The sequence below is a fragment of the Zootermopsis nevadensis genome, unplaced genomic scaffold (genome assembly GCF_977971745.1).
Source record: "Zootermopsis nevadensis isolate Lab colony 2312 unplaced genomic scaffold, Znev_1.0 Znev_ptg000016l, whole genome shotgun sequence".
NCBI lineage: Eukaryota > Metazoa > Arthropoda > Insecta > Blattodea > Termopsidae > Zootermopsis > Zootermopsis nevadensis.
In genome coordinates, this window is record NW_028259148.1 from 1,700,797 (window position 1) to 1,720,806 (window position 20,010).

At 36.4% G+C, this 20,010-nt stretch overlaps 2 protein-coding genes across 9 annotated transcripts in view; both read right to left on the reverse strand.

The window, feature by feature from the left end:
• Positions 1–6,476, reverse strand: part of LOC110831711 (protein O-linked-mannose beta-1,2-N-acetylglucosaminyltransferase 1) — a 97,048-nt gene extending 90,572 nt beyond the window's left edge. For both annotated transcript variants that reach the window (XM_087349353.1, XM_087349354.1), the window contains exons 1-2: positions 6,253–6,476; positions 4,232–4,346 (exon numbers count right to left, since the gene is read on the reverse strand). The gene's annotated coding sequence lies outside the window, so the exon portion shown is untranslated. The remainder of the gene's footprint in view (positions 1–4,231; positions 4,347–6,252) is intronic.
• A 475-nt stretch (positions 6,477–6,951) lies between these two features.
• The window catches only part of LOC110831726 (trehalase), a 49,112-nt gene continuing 36,053 nt past the window's right edge, over positions 6,952–20,010 (reverse strand). For 6 of the 7 annotated variants that reach the window (XM_087349359.1, XM_087349356.1, XM_087349360.1 and 3 more), the window contains 3 exons: positions 19,662–19,933; positions 10,841–11,087; positions 6,952–10,424 (listed from right to left, as the gene is read on the reverse strand). In XM_087349359.1, coding sequence (XP_087205485.1) covers positions 10,982–11,087; positions 19,662–19,933 — 378 coding nt within the window. In that variant the 3' untranslated portion in view covers positions 6,952–10,424; positions 10,841–10,981. Of the gene's footprint in view, positions 10,425–10,840; positions 11,088–15,760; positions 18,609–19,656; positions 19,934–20,010 lie in introns of those variants that run through there. The other variant, XM_087349361.1, reaches the window with a different exon arrangement.

Below are 20,010 nucleotides of genomic sequence, written 5' to 3' on the forward strand. Positions count from 1 at the left end.
ATGTCGAAGTCATTGGCCTGTGACAACATGTGGTGACGGAGGGTTTTTATAAGTTTGTCCATAAACTTGTTACCTTCATCTTCAAGGTAGACGTTTTTATATATTGGCTATGGGTGCGCTGAGTAAGAAGCTTGGAAGGACGAAAGGAAATAGAGCCACAGAGCCCTGAAGTGGAGAACAGGAATGGCCACTTTTAGGGCCAGTACGCGAAGACTTGACCTTGGAATTTATCCCAAATGACAAAACGGCGAAGAGAGAATGTTCTTCTTAGAGAAACATCCCTGGAAAATTATCGAATCCTTTTCTACAGTGCAACCCAATTAATTTTAGAAGTAAAACCTACGGAAAACCTAACTTCAGTGTCCAGTCAATCAGAAGACAGTTGCATTGTTGAATCATCAATGGCTCACGACAGATAATATACAGGAGTGCCGATAATGGACATTGTTGTATACTGTGCTCGTGAATGAGGAGAGACAGTGACATCTGTCGACGAAACTGCGTACTAAATACGTCTGGCCGACTCAGCTACAGAGAACTGTCGATAAAGCGACCTGCTATAACTAGATACAATGCTCATGATTTGGTTAAGAGTGACATAAGTAAATAAATGACTATCTTAACCAACTTCCACGTGGGATGAGCCGCGTAATGAAAAAAGCAAAATAATGATTTGTTTGTTTGTTTGTTTGATTGCTTATTCCTTGTACAATCTGACCAAGGTACACAGACGATCCAACTCTTCTTATACGGTTCGCAGGAACGTGATATGTTACGAAGTACACATCACTTTAACAGAGTGCAGTCACTTACAGAACAAGAGACACGCAGAGAAAGAGGACATATGAGCAGGTCACTTTATGAAAAATGTATGTCTTACGTAAAACCACGTGGGATTTGCGGTAGCGCGGGTTTCCTCTCTCCGGGTCCCTCTGTTTTCCCCTGTCAATATCATCCACAGATGCCCCATATTCACTCGTGTCTCACATGGGAAATAGACCACGAGTCCATTAGCATCAGCAGTACCACAGAGACACGGTTCCACCTCATCGCAAGAATATAAAAAAATCTTACGAACGCCGACGTCAAAAGCAAAGGAATAAGTTCCTTACATCAGCGATGTTAGACGTCGACAATACTGAAGCTTCGTGTAATCACAATCTACCAAACCTAACCTGCATACATTAACTCTAATGACCTTGAATAATTTTAAGTTAAATTTAATGTTCTACAGACTATTTAAATTATTCGAATCAGTAAACTTTTTAGCTTGTAATAATGTTACATGTAAATCCATAAGACGTACACATACGTCACACTATCCAGTTACAGTACACAGTACCATCTATAATACTAAAAAAATTACGTGAAAACACGATATATAAATCGTCCACAGCTTAAAGTGTAGTAACTTAAGAGGACCCATTTCCATCAGGATCTCAACTTAAATACGTCAAACACGTTCTAACAAAGTTTTTAGCACAAAATACATTTATGGGTTTCACATAATTCTTAGAATAAACAGTAATTATTTCCCTAAACAGCATTTGCCAAGTGATATTTGCAATGGAGAATTAGTTTTCTACAGAGTAGACACAGATTTATTAAATATTATTTGGACGAGTTTCGACAACAGTGGGTTAAATTATAATATTCTGCATTGGAGTTACACGACTTAAATTTAACCTGAATTCTAAGATAGATTAATATGTCTGCGTTAAGGATGTTTAAGTTCGGTCTAATAACCAAAAGATTAACTTATGAATATCCAAATCCCGCATAGAATTCATAAGCAAATACCCATGTAGCGAATGTCTCGATATATATTTAAGACAATGATTTTAGGTGCATTAGCAACTTAATGCCCCATAGAACAGGCTTCATTCAAAAACTTTATCAATTCCCATAGTTATTACGCAGGGAATGTAGGTGCAGTTCTCATTCGTAATTCTATTTACAGTCGACAGATGGCGAACTGCTACAATCGCATATATCGATTATCCCGCTACATCGCTCTAACGGAAGAATCACTTAACTAAGAATTACGAAGTCCGATTGAAACGACATCTTTTATTATTTCCTAAAATACTGTGAACACAGTCTACGGCTGAAAGTAAAACCTGTTCATTGCTGATTTTGTGAAGGTGTGTTGTTCGAGAGTGAATGGTATCAATTCAAATTTGATTCGCAAAATAGAATTCGGTTGGATAATTTAGTGCAGAAGAAAGAGTCATAGGAACGATTAACATTAATCAACTGGAAACTAAAACGTTCGACATACAACGTGTCCCTATAAAGGAAAAATATTGTGTTCGTAGCACTTAAAATACATCAAAAGTTCAATCACCTACATACAGCAGCTCAGCCTGTGTAAATTTGATTTTGATATATTATTAATATCAGCATATTATACATGTGTAATAATTCTACTTGATTTAAGAGTTAGGGCTGATTGAGTCTACTTCACAACCACCGCTGGAGTTGGAAATGGGTGACAAACAGCCAGCAGCCAAGACACGTCGTTTAATGGAAAGTACTATTTCTTCTGACCCAGAAGATGACCCTAAGGGCCCATATTCTGACCCAGAAGATGACCCTAATTGCTCATTTTCTGACCCAGAAGATGACCCTAATGGCCCATATTCTGACCCAGAAGATGACCCTAACGGCTCCAATTCTCCCCCACTACTAAGAGGGCCAAGAGAGGTTGTGAGAGTGCTGCCGCCACCCAGATCCGAAACAATATCTCTAACGGAATTTTATGAAATTTTAGCAAGGTTCGATCGTCTTGAATTTAAGATTGACAAGCTGCTGGAAATAATGGAGAGTCGCCGTATGATTGTGCCTCCTCCACAGAACAGACGTGTATCCAAACCAATCCAACTATTCAAACCCTTCCCAGACAATGAGAGATACTGATAAATCATATCAATTACACTCAGTCTTAATACATATGTAAAATGTGATCGTTTCATTATATGTATGAAACATAAAATAAAATCATTTAAAGTATTTCACAATTTTTTTTCTCTCAGCCGACAATATAAACAATTGGTCTAAAAAAGTGCATATCGACATGTTTGCGTCAAGCGTCAGGAGTTATGTTACAAGGTATCCACGTAAGTAACGAATGTGAAACCCTTACAACAAATAAATACGGAAGTGACGCACATGACACACTATCCTATACGTGAAATATTCAAAAAGTGCAACACCTTCTGCACAGATGCTCCATTAACCTAACCTAACCCAACCAAAACGGGGTATTCTCTCAGTTCAACATGGCGTCCTGTGCATGAATTTCACAAATATAGAATGGATGGACCGACGTCATTGAAATTTTGTATGGTTGTCATGCCACAGGTAAGTTAATAATATTAATACTCTATTATGTCATAACGCTGGTAATAAAATCGTACATAGGCACCAAAGTAGCGAGGTGGAGGAAATGCGGAATCGGCCACGATCACTAAGAATTTACTTCCTCACAACGTAATTATGCATAGGGATGTTTGTGCATACATCCTACGCAGTCATTATGTGTCAAGGTACAACTTCAAATATCTATATTTAACAATATATGCAGAATAAATATTTACGGTGAAGAAAACCATCGAAAACATTTAGGCAAATTGTCGCTTTTCAACGTGCAACAATACAAAAAAAAGTCAAGTAATCCTAATAGTCCGTATGCACGTAATGTGTCGCATAATTCTTATTCCTACTGAGAAATTTCTATTTACAGTCGACAGATGTCGAGCCGCTACCATATATAACGATTATCTTGCTACGTAGCTCTTCAAGTATTGTCAGATTACAAACACGCGCACTCTAACAGAAGAAGCACTAAACAAAAAAATTAGGAAGTCTGATTGCAAAGACCTCTTTTATCATTTCTTAAATTTGTGCGACAATGGCGATGGATGCATGGGAAAGTCGTACAGGATCGATTTTGTCAATGAGCTGTGCTGTTCGAGATTGAATGGTATCGATTCACTTTCAATTCGTGTAACAGGATTTCTGTTAGCCAATATTAAAAGACGTCGGTGCCCAAAGAACACACGTGTAGTAGCAACTTTCCTGCCTACAAACACAAGCCGCAACAGCAGAGTCTATAAGTACACTAGAGCTTTCTTGGCAATCGAGGAGATGTACTGACATTTCAGTAGTAGAATTGACGAGATAAAGCAGGTCCATTCATTCAACAAGTTTTTCTAAGTTAATTCATTACCTTGTGTGATGTATCTGCATAACAGGAAGCACCCTAACCAGTGTTTCTCAGGAAAGAAGATCTTCATGATTAGCCTCAACCTGTCTCTGCAATTCCTTGTCCAGGAGAGTGATTCCTAGAAGAATAAGAAAAACAACACACTACTCAATTACAGTACCGTCTAATGTACAGATAAATGATTCACACAAGGTTGAAAACATCTTGGGGGAAAGATATATACATAAAAATGTAATTACTAGGTGAACACAAATACTTCTGAGCATAATTCTCCTTCAGTCAACTTCTGCAGCCGTTCTGTTATGAGCTAAACCTTGCAAAACTGCTTGCAACTTCACAGATGAATCACTCTGCAGAAACTTTTACAAAGTTCTGTAAATATAGGAAATTACTTTTATAAATAATATACACTTAATCTGAACTACAGCTTTGAATTTTCATATTACGTATAGTTCTATCCATTATGAAACCAATTACTCTCTCCAGACCTAACCTAACCTAACATAATTTAATCTAACCTTATTCCAGTTCACAAAAACATTTTTCATAGACAGAAAATGTTAACATTCAATTTATAATAAACTTTTCTATTTTATAACAATTTAACTGAATGGAGTGAGTGTTCTACTTAAAACACAACCAGAAACAGATGGCAATAATGAATCCTTTCATTGATCCCCACTGTCGTAGCTGTTGTAAAGCTTGAAATTTATATGACTAAAGTCATTTTGTCACTTAATAAGCACTTCATATATACAAATACATTCTGTGTTCTGAAATGTTTTTACTCGGTACATCGTCTTACTCCTTACTTTCCTGTCAGGACAAACATTGCTAAATGCTCCACAAACAGCAGTAAAACATTTCATGCAATGTTCAAGAATGAACACATTGTGTTCATAAATACGAATGTTCACACCTGCACATATTTTGTGCATCTGTTGTAAGCAGCAGCCTAGTAACCACGGTAACCTTGGCACGAGTAACATGGAGTAGGCTGGGAAAGTCTATTAAACAGGGGTGGACCTACTTATGATTTCATTTTTGTTACACATAATTATTGCCAGATTGCATTTTAAATGGTACAGCCTGTACATACACTATCAAATAGTAAGATAATTAGTTACATAAACATAAAAATTGTTGAAGTATGCGCAGAATTTATCAAATCAAACTACTAACATAAGAATATGATTACAAATTGCAAGCATAAGGAGAGAAAAGTGGCCAATAAGAGGGGGCATAGCCCTGAAAAGGAATGGAAAACTGTACTCTAAACACAATTTAAAAAAAGCATAAAAGAACTGGCAAAGCAAATCTGTTACAACAAAAGGTAATGAATGAACCATTTAACACTGGATTTCAGTTCTAGCACGTACAAACATCTGTTGCGGACTTTGTCTCTCATTTTGATTGTAGGACATAGATTGAGGGTCTTTGAGAACAGCGTTGAGGGGGATATTTGGACTGAAAAGGGAGGAAGACATAAAGGTGAAAACTACATAATGAGAAGATTCATGGCCTGTACTCCTCACCTGATATTGTTAAGAGTGATTAAATGGAGAATAAGGTGGGCAGAACATGTAGCACACATGAGGGAGGGGTTTCACATGGTATTGGTTGGGAGGCCAGAAAGAGACCGCTGGAAGACCTAGGTGTAGATGGGAGAAAAAGTTAATATGGACCTTCCAGAGATAACAATCGATGGTGCTAACTGTATTCTGGTAGATGAGGGATTTTGTGAACACGGTGATGAACCTTCGGTGTTCCATAAAGTAAACTATTCTTTGAAAACTGAGTACACAATCCACTTTTAAAAGAATTTCCTGTACCATTGAGTGAGAGAGTTTGTAGAAAAAGCATATGGTACTTGGATACGTTTGGTTACCAACTACAATTAGCTTTGTTCTTCCTGTATGACATGTAGGTACGCTACAAATTACAATACAATACTTTTTAGCAGTTAACATAAAATTTAAATACCATAATAATACATCTCTCTAAGGGTTAAAATAATATATTACCATCCCACTCAATTGTATCCAACACGTGCATCTCATTGTAATTATATTGTACTGAGCAGCTAGTTACAAAAAATTATCCTAATCAAAGAAACTTCGACGAATAAGTATTTACTTTCTACCAAGAAATATACTAATTACATTCACGTGGCACGTAACGCGCATAATTTGCCAATTAAATCGAGCAACACCATGAACACAATCGCGCCACAATACCGGAATGGTTCCAGTTGCTTTGTGATTGGTTCAGTACATCACGTGACTTTCCAACCTGTGATAATTTCTTGCATTTATTATAAATAATAATAATAATATAATAAAAGTTCTTGTAGCAATTCTTGTGAATCGTAATTAGATATCTTCCACGTACACCTGTCAACATGCCCTATTTGAGTTAATGCAGGGCGATCCGAATCAGCGGCGAGTGGAAGTCACATTTGACAGACTATCGAGTTTCTCTCGAGACTGAATTGATATGCTGCAATCTACTGGAAGTGGAAACAACCTCTTACAACCGTTCTTGACGGTTCACTCAGTGTAGTAGCAACCTGCACTCACACTGCTATGAACTAAACATATTACATTCATTATATGACCAAGCTGGTAATCAGTTACTGTATTCATGTACCTCAATTTAAATAAAATTTAATAAATAAACTGTCGCCACTGAACTCATGATTACAGAGGAACAAAATACCATCATATATGAACATTTGTTTATTACTATTTAATGACACAAAATTACACATAAAAGATATCAAACACTGAACATAATACTTGCTACATATTCTGTTTGTCAGTATGTATATATGTGCATACAAAGCTACTTACACAGACTTGGGAATTAATTTAAACACAAATGAATTATAATAAATGCTATGGTAGTTCTCGTGATTAACATTTGAATGAGCTCTACTGAAACATAAGATGAGGCTTCTGTGTATGACTTAAAAGTAATTCACCAAACACTTGTCATAATATGAGACTTAATACTGATGTTACAGCATCATTATTCTTTCCTTGGTGTCAGAATGGCTAGGCAAAGTGTTGTTCACACTTACACATAAAGGCAGAGGAAATTAGAAGTTTAGTTACGTCATTCCAGTCAGCACGAAGACAGCAGTTTTTAAAATATGGCACAATGGCAGTACAGACTCTTCAGTTCTGCATAATCAACATATACAGTACATATAAGATTACTCTTTTGGGTTTGTGCCAAATCATTCATTTAAATCATTCCAATGTTTCAGCAAACTCTCACCATATTTGGCGTCAATGTCACGGATTGGGTAAAGGAACAGCATATTTTTACATAATCCTCAAGAGGGAGGAAAGGAGAATGTGAATGACTTTATTGGTTGTTATAGATGTTCACAAAATGGCTGGACTCTGAAATCTGGGGGAAATATTGTGTGTACTAGCCAACAGAAGGTCAATTTGGTATCCCAAAATGTTATTCAATCAATAACTGTACTACTCTTTAATGTTCTATGGGCATTTCATTGCTTTGATGGCGTCTCTGATGATGATTTGAAAATGACTGCCTTTTTCTCCCATTTCATCAAACGTGATACTGTGATCTCTATGGAATATTTGGTATTGCTGATCATCAGTCCCTCCCCCCCAAGATTATCATCTCTTACGTTCCCATAAGCATCTGCGGGAATGTGATGTCTGGTCTGTCAGACGCGTACCTTTCATTCTGAACTGCAATGTTTGCTGGAATGTTAGGAGAATTTCAACAAATAACACAACTCAAACCTAAAAGTGTAATCTTATACATCAGACCATAAGTCATGGAAACTCAAAGACAAGGATATGACAAAAGGGTCACACCTTAAAAAGGAAAGATGATTCTGCACTTACACTTCGGACCTGTAAGAATATTTGGGACCGAGCATTTGGTTTGGCATACTGAATATTTAATAACATAAAGTTTGTCATGGAGCGCTAAACATGTATACTGTCATATAACTTATAAAAAGCAACAAATATTTAAATTTCATATGTAAAAATTAGGAGACATAAGAAATAAGCATTAACAGCGTGATATTAAAGCCATATTTTTGACATAATTTTGGCACATCAACAGCATAAGAAATTAGATAACATGCAGTACCATAAACTCATTTCTTCAGAATAAAATAAATTAATAAATACTACTTCACGCTCTGAAACTTACCCTGCATCGCACATACTTCATACTTATTGAATAAAGCAACCAATTAAAAAAAGTTGACTGATTATTACATATAGAACACATGCCTCATCTATATGCAATCAGAAGTATTAAAACAATCCTTTAGGAGCCACAACAAGACACAGCCTTGCATTAATTGTCATGTACATCTTTAGGCGATGCTTTCTAATATCAGTATTGTAAATATGTACTTCCATGCAAATAAAGCGGTGATGTGAACATCATCAGAGAATGTCAAAAGACCAGAACAAGTCAAAATGATTCACCGCGTGTGGGGCAGGAAAGTAAGTCATTGAAATTACACAAATCTCGGACCAAAATGTAAGTGAATGGGGGTGGCTGTCTGGACCAAAATGTAAGTGAATGGGGGGTGGCTGTCTGGCAGAGATGCCAACTCCCACACTTCTGTTTCACATCTGCAGAACAGTACGAACGCAGAGAGACACACATGACGTGTAATCATGCCGTAACACGATTCAAAGAAAGTGGCATATCTCTCAACTATCACAGTCACTGGTCTGTGAAAAAAGAAAGGTACACGGACACGTACATACTCGGTCTGTTCACAGACAAATCTAATATTCAGTAGCGAAATATTTTGGAAATGTTTGTGCCCTACACTCAATGAACATCTTCAACTTACTCTTGTTACACCCTACAGAAAGTACCATCACCAAGATATTCTCCACACATTAAGAGACGTGACTCCATTTTAGACACAATAAGAGAAAAAAATAATACTAATATAAACATCACAATACACTTACTTACAGTATGTCTGTATTCTTACTTTAAGTCCACAATGGAAGACAAGGTGTCTTCTACGCTCGGAAATATGGCTCTAGCACCTGTCACTTTCCTGGAGAGACTTTGTTTCCATAAAGTCCATCACTTACAATATTTTGGGATATACAAATAAATATAAAATAATTTCACTAGTTCTGGGTAATACGTCTCTGATATAATGAAAGATAAGGGAGATGTTAAATCTCTGACCGGACTTTGCAGACTACCGCTAATGTGTGCCATCGATGAAGTTCGCTGTAGTGATTTTCTCCTCTCGCTTTAGACAGTACATACATCATCTGTGATTCCGCGCAACCTAACTGTGCAGTTATAACAGCCATTCAAATATCTGTCTTCTTCTTCTTCTTCTGACATTAGATTTTCAGCCGTGAGCCTGACACCGTAATTTCAAAACTTTTAATATATTTCTCATACCTTCCTTATGAGTTCATTTCACTGAATTTCAATATTTGTGAAACACACAATATTCAACTATCTTCTACAAACAATCTGTAGTCTGCTTATCAGAAATAAATGGAGACTGACGAGAGTTAACCGTTATCAACACTGCACGTTCACGACGCAACTGCACTTTTACTTTTGGAAATTTTAATGACTGCTCCTATCAATTACAGATTTTGTTTATCGTCGACGGCACTCGTGATAATTCTAGGGCACTGTAGAAACTTCTAAGAAGAATGGCAAGAGAAAGAAGACATCCCTTACAAGACAACCAAATTACAAATTTTAAACCATGCATCTTCATTTCATGAAGATATTTGAAGGAATGATAGTCTTCAAAGTACCAGCTCACCAGATAAAATGGTTCTAAAGTTTACCCTTCAAGAGATACATAACACCCAAAATGATTATATTATTCTGCACCTTTTCTTACCTCTACACCAAAGCAACATTCATAAAAAAGATCCCCTATTGCAGTGCAAGCGTCGTTCTTCTGAGATGTGATTACTGAAGTTGGCATAAAAAAACCATTAGTGCAATAACAAATTATCAATATCTTACATTAGGCAGTCATCTACTGTGATGGTCTCTTTACTGATAAATATTTCCACCGAAACGCCAGATTCATACGAGTACCGGCGGCTCTATTTCCGATCAACATTCCCCTGATAAACGTGAGGCCATGCAATCAGGAAGTATACAACATATCCAACCTCACGGAGCAGTTCTGAAATAAAATTAACTCATGAAAAGTATGCAAAGAATCTAACAGCTCAGGAAAAAAAATTTGATACTGATTAAAATATACATTTCATGAAAAGTACAGCAAAGTCTTATTCTCAAAAATAATCATATATGGACCCATAACTACCACTCATACTTAAAAATTTTATACGCATTAATCTTGTAAAAATATATATGTCAACAAATACTTCTATACTATTATGTACCAGTAAAATCACACATTCAGCTCCCCTTTACCAATTTCATCACCAATGGCCTCTACATAATATTTTATTCTTCTTAAAGTAAAGCGTCAATGTTTATTGCCACGTTCTGTCAAATTCCTTATAAATGAGATATGGAGTAATTTCTTGACAATGAATATTAAAGCCAAGAACTACTTTGCCAAAACACTCTTACCCAGCCTTGTTTTCTGCTCAAACATCCTACCGATAGTTGTCCTTCCTTATTACTGGCTTCGAACCGTTCATTCGTCCATTACCAGCCGGAGAGACCCAATAAAACTGGACAGCGCGTTATCCTGCCTAATCGATACTCCTGTCAATCAAATGCTAGGTTTTTCAGCTCCATGTATCCTCCACAAAACTGAGGGCAAAGTTCCCTTCTCCCAGTTTGTTGGGAAGTGCGCTTTCTATACATAATTACCCTGAAACAAAAAATACAACATTAAAAACATAATCTTATATACAAAAAACATTAAAATTACTAGAGACCTTACAAATCAAACTTTCGTGTTCCTGTTGCGTGACACACGATCACATTTTGTGTAGTAAACTTAACAATCACAATATTTCAATAAAATAATGAAGGTTTCCAACACAATTACATCCAAATATTGGGGATGACATAAAAAACATCAACATAAATATTAAAAAAAAAATATGAGACAATCGGTATACAAATTTATGTTTCACATTTGAAACTCTCCGACATGTTGTTATTCCTTTATGGCGGTTAAAACTTGACTTTTACATTTTATTCACTAATTCCAGTAGAATATGAGCTAGAACTTTAGCTATACTACATTTCATGACTTTACATATTATTAGAACGGAAAATACCAACAATTTTCATACCACTTTTATATACCAATATAGAAGAAAACAATTCTTTGGTTTCATAACAATTTTTAAATTTTTATTTGCAACTAAAAAATTATTGATGTAATGAAGTGATGTTGAAACATAAATTACTATTTCAGAAAGCTATCAGATCCTGTTTTATGTCGATCCATTATCCACTGCGAGTTACAGTAGAAGCAGACGTCCTTGAGATCGTACCAGTACAAAAATAAACATACACTCGTTACAATATGCAAATGTGACAAATTGGGCGTTAATTGTTTTTTCAAGCATAATTACATTTAATCCTTATAGATCCAAATTTTTTTGTATGTTGAGTTATTTAATTATTACATATCAACTGTTAATATTATTTAACATAACCAAAATAGAAAAATGCTAGTTTACACTTCATACATGTATCAGTATATGCTTATTTATGTCACTCTTTCACATAATTTACTGTGGTCGCTGGTCAACTTTCAGTATTAATGTGCAACTGGTATCAAACACATTACTGTAAGCAGACAGCATACATTAATAAAAGTAATATTTTTCTTAAATAAAATATAGAATTCTAAATACATTAAGATAACCTCCCATTTATATTAGCATAATTACCATTAACTCACATGTCCCAGAAAAATAACCTGTACATACACATTTCTAAGTAATGATAAGAAATAGTTATAAATATAATCCCTACTAATTTAAATTAGAGTTTATAAAATAAAATGCGATCTGCTATTCAAATTCTCAGTGATTCAACTGCTTCACGCTAAAGAATACCAACTCGTAACTGGTATTTTGTTTTATTTAAAAATCTATTACATAACACAGAGACAGCTATTAAACTATTATCCGCTTCAGAATGTGGAACGTCACAACTGCCGACACACAGAGACACATTGCGAAAAAGAACTTACTTATGTAATGACAATACAATTTGTGTTATAACAGCTGCTGTACAAGTAACTATCATCTGTATGGACTAAATGAATGCATTTCCTGGCTCTTATATGGGATTTATTTACAGTGGCCTTGTAAGAAAGAATCTGTTGAGTGAGATAAATGGAGCAATTAAGAACTCCTACAGGCACTTCCACGCTAACAAGCATGAAATAAAGTTGCGTAACAACGGTGCATTGTTTTTTTTTTACCATGTCATTAAAAAATACAACACCAAGATTACAATGTCCTCTAAACAATGTTACCTAATCATCAAAAGTGGCTATATACCTACAGAATGTTAATTTAAAATATCAAAACTGTGTACGTAACGTGAAACGTAAGAGTCGAACATGTTCCAACGTAGTGCTTTAGGATAATGACAAAAACCTTCTTCACTAAAAATAAAAGTTTTTCACACAGTAATAAATTTTATTTATTTGAAATCAGAATTACAAAGACCTCGAAATTCCCACAGCAGATTGTCTCTCAATTCAGCAAAATATCCACGACAGAAAGTGAGGCGGTGCGGAGAGACGCAGAGGTTAATAATATTCCTTTTAAAGACAAAACTTCCATACTCCCTAATTGGTAGATATATTCTGAATACATGTTAAGAACTGTCGACAATCTGTACAAGAGGGGCATTAAATTTCATTTTTTATTTTCGAAAATTAGATGACTTCTCTCACTGCCAGCTCCTATCCAGAACCACATTTAAATTAGACCAAGCCTTCCTTCTCAATTTCATTCAGATCAATTTTAATATTATCATGTCACATATACCTTTCCTATTTCTCCCATGCATGCTATACGCTACACTCACTTCGCTATTAATTTGATGATCCTGATAACATTTGGTGATTAATAAAAATTAAGAAACATCTCAGCATCGATGCATTGCATTTTCAAAACTGTTCTATAAAATGTTTTTTTGCAAATTAATCGTGAGTACCAAAATGAAATATAAAGTATATTCAGAACTCAAAATATGTAAGATTTACTTCCTTATAACAAGGAATTTCTTGATATAATAATAAAATTAAACTCTCCTCTTGAAAGTCATCTTAAGGGTGTTTCTTATGTTTTACCATCTGGGTTTTGTGCCTCCTGTTCTGAACTAATTATCACATAATGTATTCTACCAAATAATGTGACTATTTCATAATTACTTACTTTTTTACTGACAAACGCAACATTTGACTAAACATCTGGCTGTTGTCAAGCATTTAAATAAATTAATTGAATATCTGACTGGCAACATACACAACATTGAAACAAGCACTTTTGAGCTTAAGAGCAGCTAAAACATTTAAAAAAAAAATCATGCAGGAAAAGGTACTTAATTTATTTTAAGAAATATAAAGTTCTGAAACACTATGGAACTTTTTAATGCAGAAAAAAGTGGTAATATCCAAAGAAATCATTCCCATAGTAGTAGAATTCCCCACTTAATGGTACCTGCACCTTGTCGTGGCGGTGGGGCTCGAGTACCTCGGTGACCCCAAGAGCTATGCTGGCGGTAGCATAGCTACTGGTAGGGTTGGTCGAGGGGGAGAGGTCAGACTAAGACAGGTACCCTGGTCCTCCAGGTTGGGGGTTGGTCGCAAGGCTAACAACCTTGCGCCGTAAAAAGGAAGACGTTTCGAAACCTCGATCGAAACCTCGGACAGGCGGACCTAACAGAGGAACGAATGGAAGAGGAGAATTGAGGAGGCCATGGACCGAATACGGACCGGAGAGCCATAGAAGTAGTAGAATTTTATTATGACGAGTCCATGACTTAAAGACCACTGGGTATAGGTTAAACTGCTATTTGAAGTTCACATGGTTGTCTTATGGGTTGTTGTGCCATGTAGTCTGGTAGAAGTTTTCCAACCCATCTATGACAGGCTACAGTGTTCATAAAGAGGGCTGAAAATTAAATATTAGTCAAAAGAGTGTTTCATCACTACTTCCGCATTTAGCAGACTGAAAGAAACACTAAAAACTGCCCATCTAGAGCTCAGCGACTTAGTTCTTCAATGGTAACATCCCTTTCCCCGAGTGAGTAAACCATTACTCGTGGATCTTTCTTAATGGCGTGTTTATAATGCATTAACGAGACCTTAAAAAATTTATAAAAAACAAATGGCAGATCAACATAATTGAGAATGGATCCAGTCAACATACATATGTGACAAAAAAAAACTGGCTCCTTTGACATGAGCAAAGAATGCCTCACGGGCCCCTCCGAGCCTGTGACGCATTTCGTCGCATTGATATGACAATGAAGCTGGAGACACCTGCTGCATCAGTGACCTTGAATCACGCCACACCAATAATTACGTTGTTGCATTTATTATTACTCGGTTCCTCTGCTGAGATCATTACTTGTATTGCGGTACTAAGAATACCTTTGGAATTTAGTGCGGTCAAAGATGTACGCATTTCCAATCTCGTTTATTTATGTGCCCAAGATACCATATCCTGGTAAATCCTGTCCCTACGCTGTATTAATCTGCAAGCAATATTTCTACTTTAAGATTTTGTAGCTCAGTTCCAAGAGAGGTTAACACAACAACCAAAAAATATTATTTGTTGATAACAAGGTGGTCAGAAGGTATTTGGTTATACATGCAAAGTCAGTATGACATGATTTTAGACACAAATATGGATAACGCCTCACAGGAATACAGCATCTTTCTTATTTATTTATTTATTACTTTAACAACGTTATGTAATATGTTCATGTTATATGGTATAAAGCAGGAAATGTGAGGATGTTTATGAATTGTGCACCATATTGTACTATCAGAAGTGATTATGGAATTTTACAGGAAACTGCCTTCATTAAAATAAGCAGTTTTGGAAGGTAACAGAACACCTGTGTGATGCAGCCAGCGGTACCATAATATTGGGATATAAATTCCCAATTCTCGTATCACAAAATTTAGGTGTTCAATTCGACGTCTCCTTCGTAACAGAAGATGCTTATAAAAGGCTTCGCAAGACACAAAAGTTTACTGGAATGGTGGGAAATCATTTGTTCCTTGTAATATCTGTAAATAAATTCGCAGAAAGGATACGGGTTCCAGCTATAGCACGTCGGTTCTCGTATGCCACAGAACTTAAATGGAGCGGAGAAAGGAAAAGGATCAGTTATTATTTTTTATAATAATTATACACATGAATAAATATAGGACCTAAGAAGGAAAAATCAAAGACAATATTTCTGGGAGTATAGTTAACGTAAATATTAAAAGGACACAATTTCATGTTCATGCAAGCGTGCAGGAATACACACACACACACACAGATAAAGCAAGTCTTGAATTCAAAAGCTGACAGTTTATATGTACATAATCTCATTTTACAAAGAAGTAATTAAAGCTATTTACTCTCCTCGTATCCCTACATTTGGATCGAAAGACTTCTTGGCAAAAAGAAACATGTCGACAAATAAATTTGCAGAGAAGGTTGCAACACGTACAAGGTCTGTTACAGAGCTGAGAAGAGACGTAACCGGAGCGGACAGATGACAATTTAAAACGGGCGAGTATAGTGGATAAATTTTTATGTTTCCCATTAGATTGCCATGGCAGAAAAATTCTCAGATCTAAGACATGTAATCAAATATGACATCTGAAATAATGTTTTCGTCTGTCGAGTCTTATCAGATATCACATTACAATCTTATAACCCCAAAATGTTCAGCACTGTAACAGTCTGACATAAAAATAATAATATTCCTTCTGTGATCTTCAATACTAACAAAGCTATTTACTGACGTAAATTATATCAGAACATTTTCGTCCTTTCCCACACTACGTTGACATATGACGCCAAAAAATACGGTAATGCCAGAATAAATAATTCAAGTTAATGGTATTTATAATTCAAAATTAACGACACTACTCCTCAAAACATCAAAGTGCAAGAAAGTGTAATCTTCGTAAATGAAAAAAGTTTATTTCCCATCCCTTTAGTGAAATTTATATTTTATAATAGTAAATAACAACACAACAACATAAATATTTTAACATTTTTTTTTTAAAAAAATATTTTATATACAATATCTATGTACATCTTTGAAGCATATTTGCTACATACAAATAACATTTTAGTGATAAGCCCATAAATAATCTAAACGCTAACACTGACTGGAATCAAATATCACACAAGAGGGCAATTTTAATTTATAAATATTACTGGCACTTACCATATTTTTCAGCATTTTAGTTCTCAAGACCGAGTCCAACGTGATTCGCAGTAACATCCGACGTAACTAAATACCGACTTCCGACGTAAACCGCGATAAAATTATCCTCAAATTCTAAATTATTTTAAACATTTTTCTTCAACAACAAACATTTCTGAATTTTAACTTCAGAATAAATTAATTTTTTTTTACTGAATTCACTGCTAAAATGCTGATAACTTTTACACATTTCAAAAAAAATTCTCACAAAAACCACTTCCTGTTTTGAAACCAATCTGTGGTAAATTCCACGATTTCCATAACTGTAACAGCCCTCCAGGAAAAGTTCTTTCGTATGCCGGACACTTACGCCGCACCTCATCGTTAAGGATAATATTAAAGTAATCCCATAAACAACAAACTATCAGAATTTTAAGAGGTGGCTATCAAAATTAAAGTACACAATCAAATAACAACAAATATAACAAATCTATAACATATTTTTGAGAAAAACGTAGAATCTGTCGGCATACAAGAATCGATATACTGCAAACAGAGTAAAAAATACATCTTGGACATTAACTGGTGTCACAAAATTAATAATAAAGTAACTTGCAAATATCTTTATGTACAATGAACATTTAATTCAACGGAATCCTCTCGATCGATCAGCTATTACACCGCAGCGTTAAAATTCCAACATTTTAGAGATTGTCTCTACGTCGCAATTATCAGCGATAGATATTTAATGGAACCAAAAACAAAAGACACACATACGCACATTCAGCAAGCAGAACACTGCCCCCCTTGGTCACGAGCTAGTCAGCGACGGAACGCGCGACGTAAATGAGTGGTTACGAGCGTCTCAGAAGATATCTCACTAAGTACGTGGAGTAGCTTAGCTCAGAAGCGTCAAGTTACTGTCAGTGGCGCGTTACAAAACACGTCCGTTCATACGCGAGTACAAAGTCTCTGAAACACTGGAATTTTACTCTGCAGTGACGTGTTCAAGCACCCGAGAGGATTTCATTGCACTCAGTAACCGGAAGAGTTTAAAGTCAATTCTAATTAAGATCATGACGGGAGTCTTCGTTCGAAATTCGTACGGAACAGACTGAAAACATGGTAATGGCGACTACGCAAAGGTTAAAAATCATGGTTATACAAAAAAAGCTTTGGTAACACGATAAACGTCACGCAGTCGAGTCGAATTCCGGCTGCCGGAACACATACCTCGGGAAAAACACGTTAGATAACGAAGCACAGAATATTTCCATGCAAAGAGTTAGAGAAGTCACAGACAAAGACATTCCCAACATTTAAAAAGAATTCGAGCACATTAAACAATTAAATACATTTAAACCAAATAAGCAGGTTGGAATAAATACAAATACCGTCGGACGTATCTGCTGCGTACCTGATAACCGCACGCTGAACTCGGACATCAACGTAGAATTAAAAATTACACACAGCAATAATTTAACACATAAAATATATATCTATACAAATAACGCTAACATTAAAATATCACCTCTTAAAAAGGATAATGACGTGGAAGGTAAATCACTTCTTTCGAGATAAGGCGGACACATTTATATTTCGCTGACCTGCAGCGAGCAAAATTGTTGGATGGAAAAGTAACATACTTATATAAATTCTGTTCATAAATACGTTTCTGAAATGAAAGACGCTTTAAAATTATTCTGCTTTGGAAAGTCTTAAAAAAAAAAAAATATGACATCTTAACTGTGCAGCGATACGCAGATGTAAAAAAAAAAAAAATACTGTTGGTATAAAGATTGTCCTTCGACAGACAACTACAGGAACTGTTTCACGCTAGCGACCCTGAGAACGACACGAATCGAAATGCCTCATACCGTATTTTCTAACCTGACCTGGTGCTGATGCGACTCGTTTAAACACCTTCTAACTTACGTGCTCCAACAGCTTTTAATTGACTACGTCTAAGAAAAGTTATCTGCAAAGAAAAGAAAAGAAAACATATTAATATACTTGAATCACACGTGCACGCGCACACACACATACATGTAATAAAAATTATAAAAAGGCAATCGGGTCGCATTTTCCATTCCGATTATTTGTTACCCGAACAAGTTAATCTTTTATCATTTTTGTTGTCGTCGGGGGCGGAACATTCATATCGACCACGTTAGCCCAATTTAGAAAATGAAGAATGAAAAGTCTCGTCTTACTTTCACGGGGCTCGAGTACCTCGGTGACTCCAAGAGCTACTGGTAGGGCCTCCCTCGCCAGATTGGTCGAGGGGGAGAGGTACCCTGGTCCTCCAGGTTGGGGGCTGGTCGCAAGGCTAACAACCTTGCACCGTAAAAAGGAAGACGTTTCGAAACCTCGATCAAAGACTCGGACGGACGGACCTAACAGAGGAACGAATGTAAGAGGAGAATTGAGGAGGCCATCGACCGAATACGGACCGAAGAGCCATAGAAGAAGAAGAAGGAGGAGGAGGAGAAGAAGAAGGAGAAGGAGAAGAAGGAGAGGAAGAAGAAGGAGGAGGAGGAGAAGGAGAGGAAGAAGAAGGAGGAGGACGAGGAGGAGAAGGAGGACGAGGAGGAGAAGGAGGACGAGGATAAGGAGAAGGAGGACGAGGATAAGAAGAAGGAGGAGGAGGACGAGGAGGAGAAGGAGGATAAGAAGGAGAAGAAGAAGTCTTACTTTCATATATCAGTGGAACACAGCAGACCTGATCACACAAAATGCATTCTTGCACTCACGGTTAAAACAAGCCTCGAACTGCGTATGAATGCCCAGCTGACTTGAGTTGGCTAAAGATGTCTCTCATCTGATCAGTTCTGCTTTATTCCACTATATGAAATACCTCTCAACAAGAGAGTTAAGACAGGAGAATATGTCCTTCATCTTTTAAACTGTTAGCCAGGCTAACATGGTTAACACGAATGGTCCGCCCCTCCTTAATGACCAAACATCACTAAATACATTTTAATCACGACATAACCAAACACTGCAGAACTTTCGACGTTACTCACCTCACCCTATATATCCTGCAACAAACGTGACAAGCAGGGCTACGAATCCTGTCAGAATATGTTTTACGGACGACGTGGGAGCCGCTGCCGCTACATTGATTCTGGAGTCAGACTGGTAGTTCGGTCTGGAATCTGGTTCTGTAAACCTATCACGAGCTGTGAGGCGGTCCCCATACTTGTGAAGTAGTTCCATTATTACGCCATTTGTCCATCCAAATCCCACCTGAATTTCATATTCTCCACCACCGCCGTGGCCACCAGGAACTGTCGCATCATACTGGAACAATCCCCACAGCATCTATGAACTCTTCAATTCCAGTGATTAAAATGGGTGCTGTTAGGTTATGTTATGTT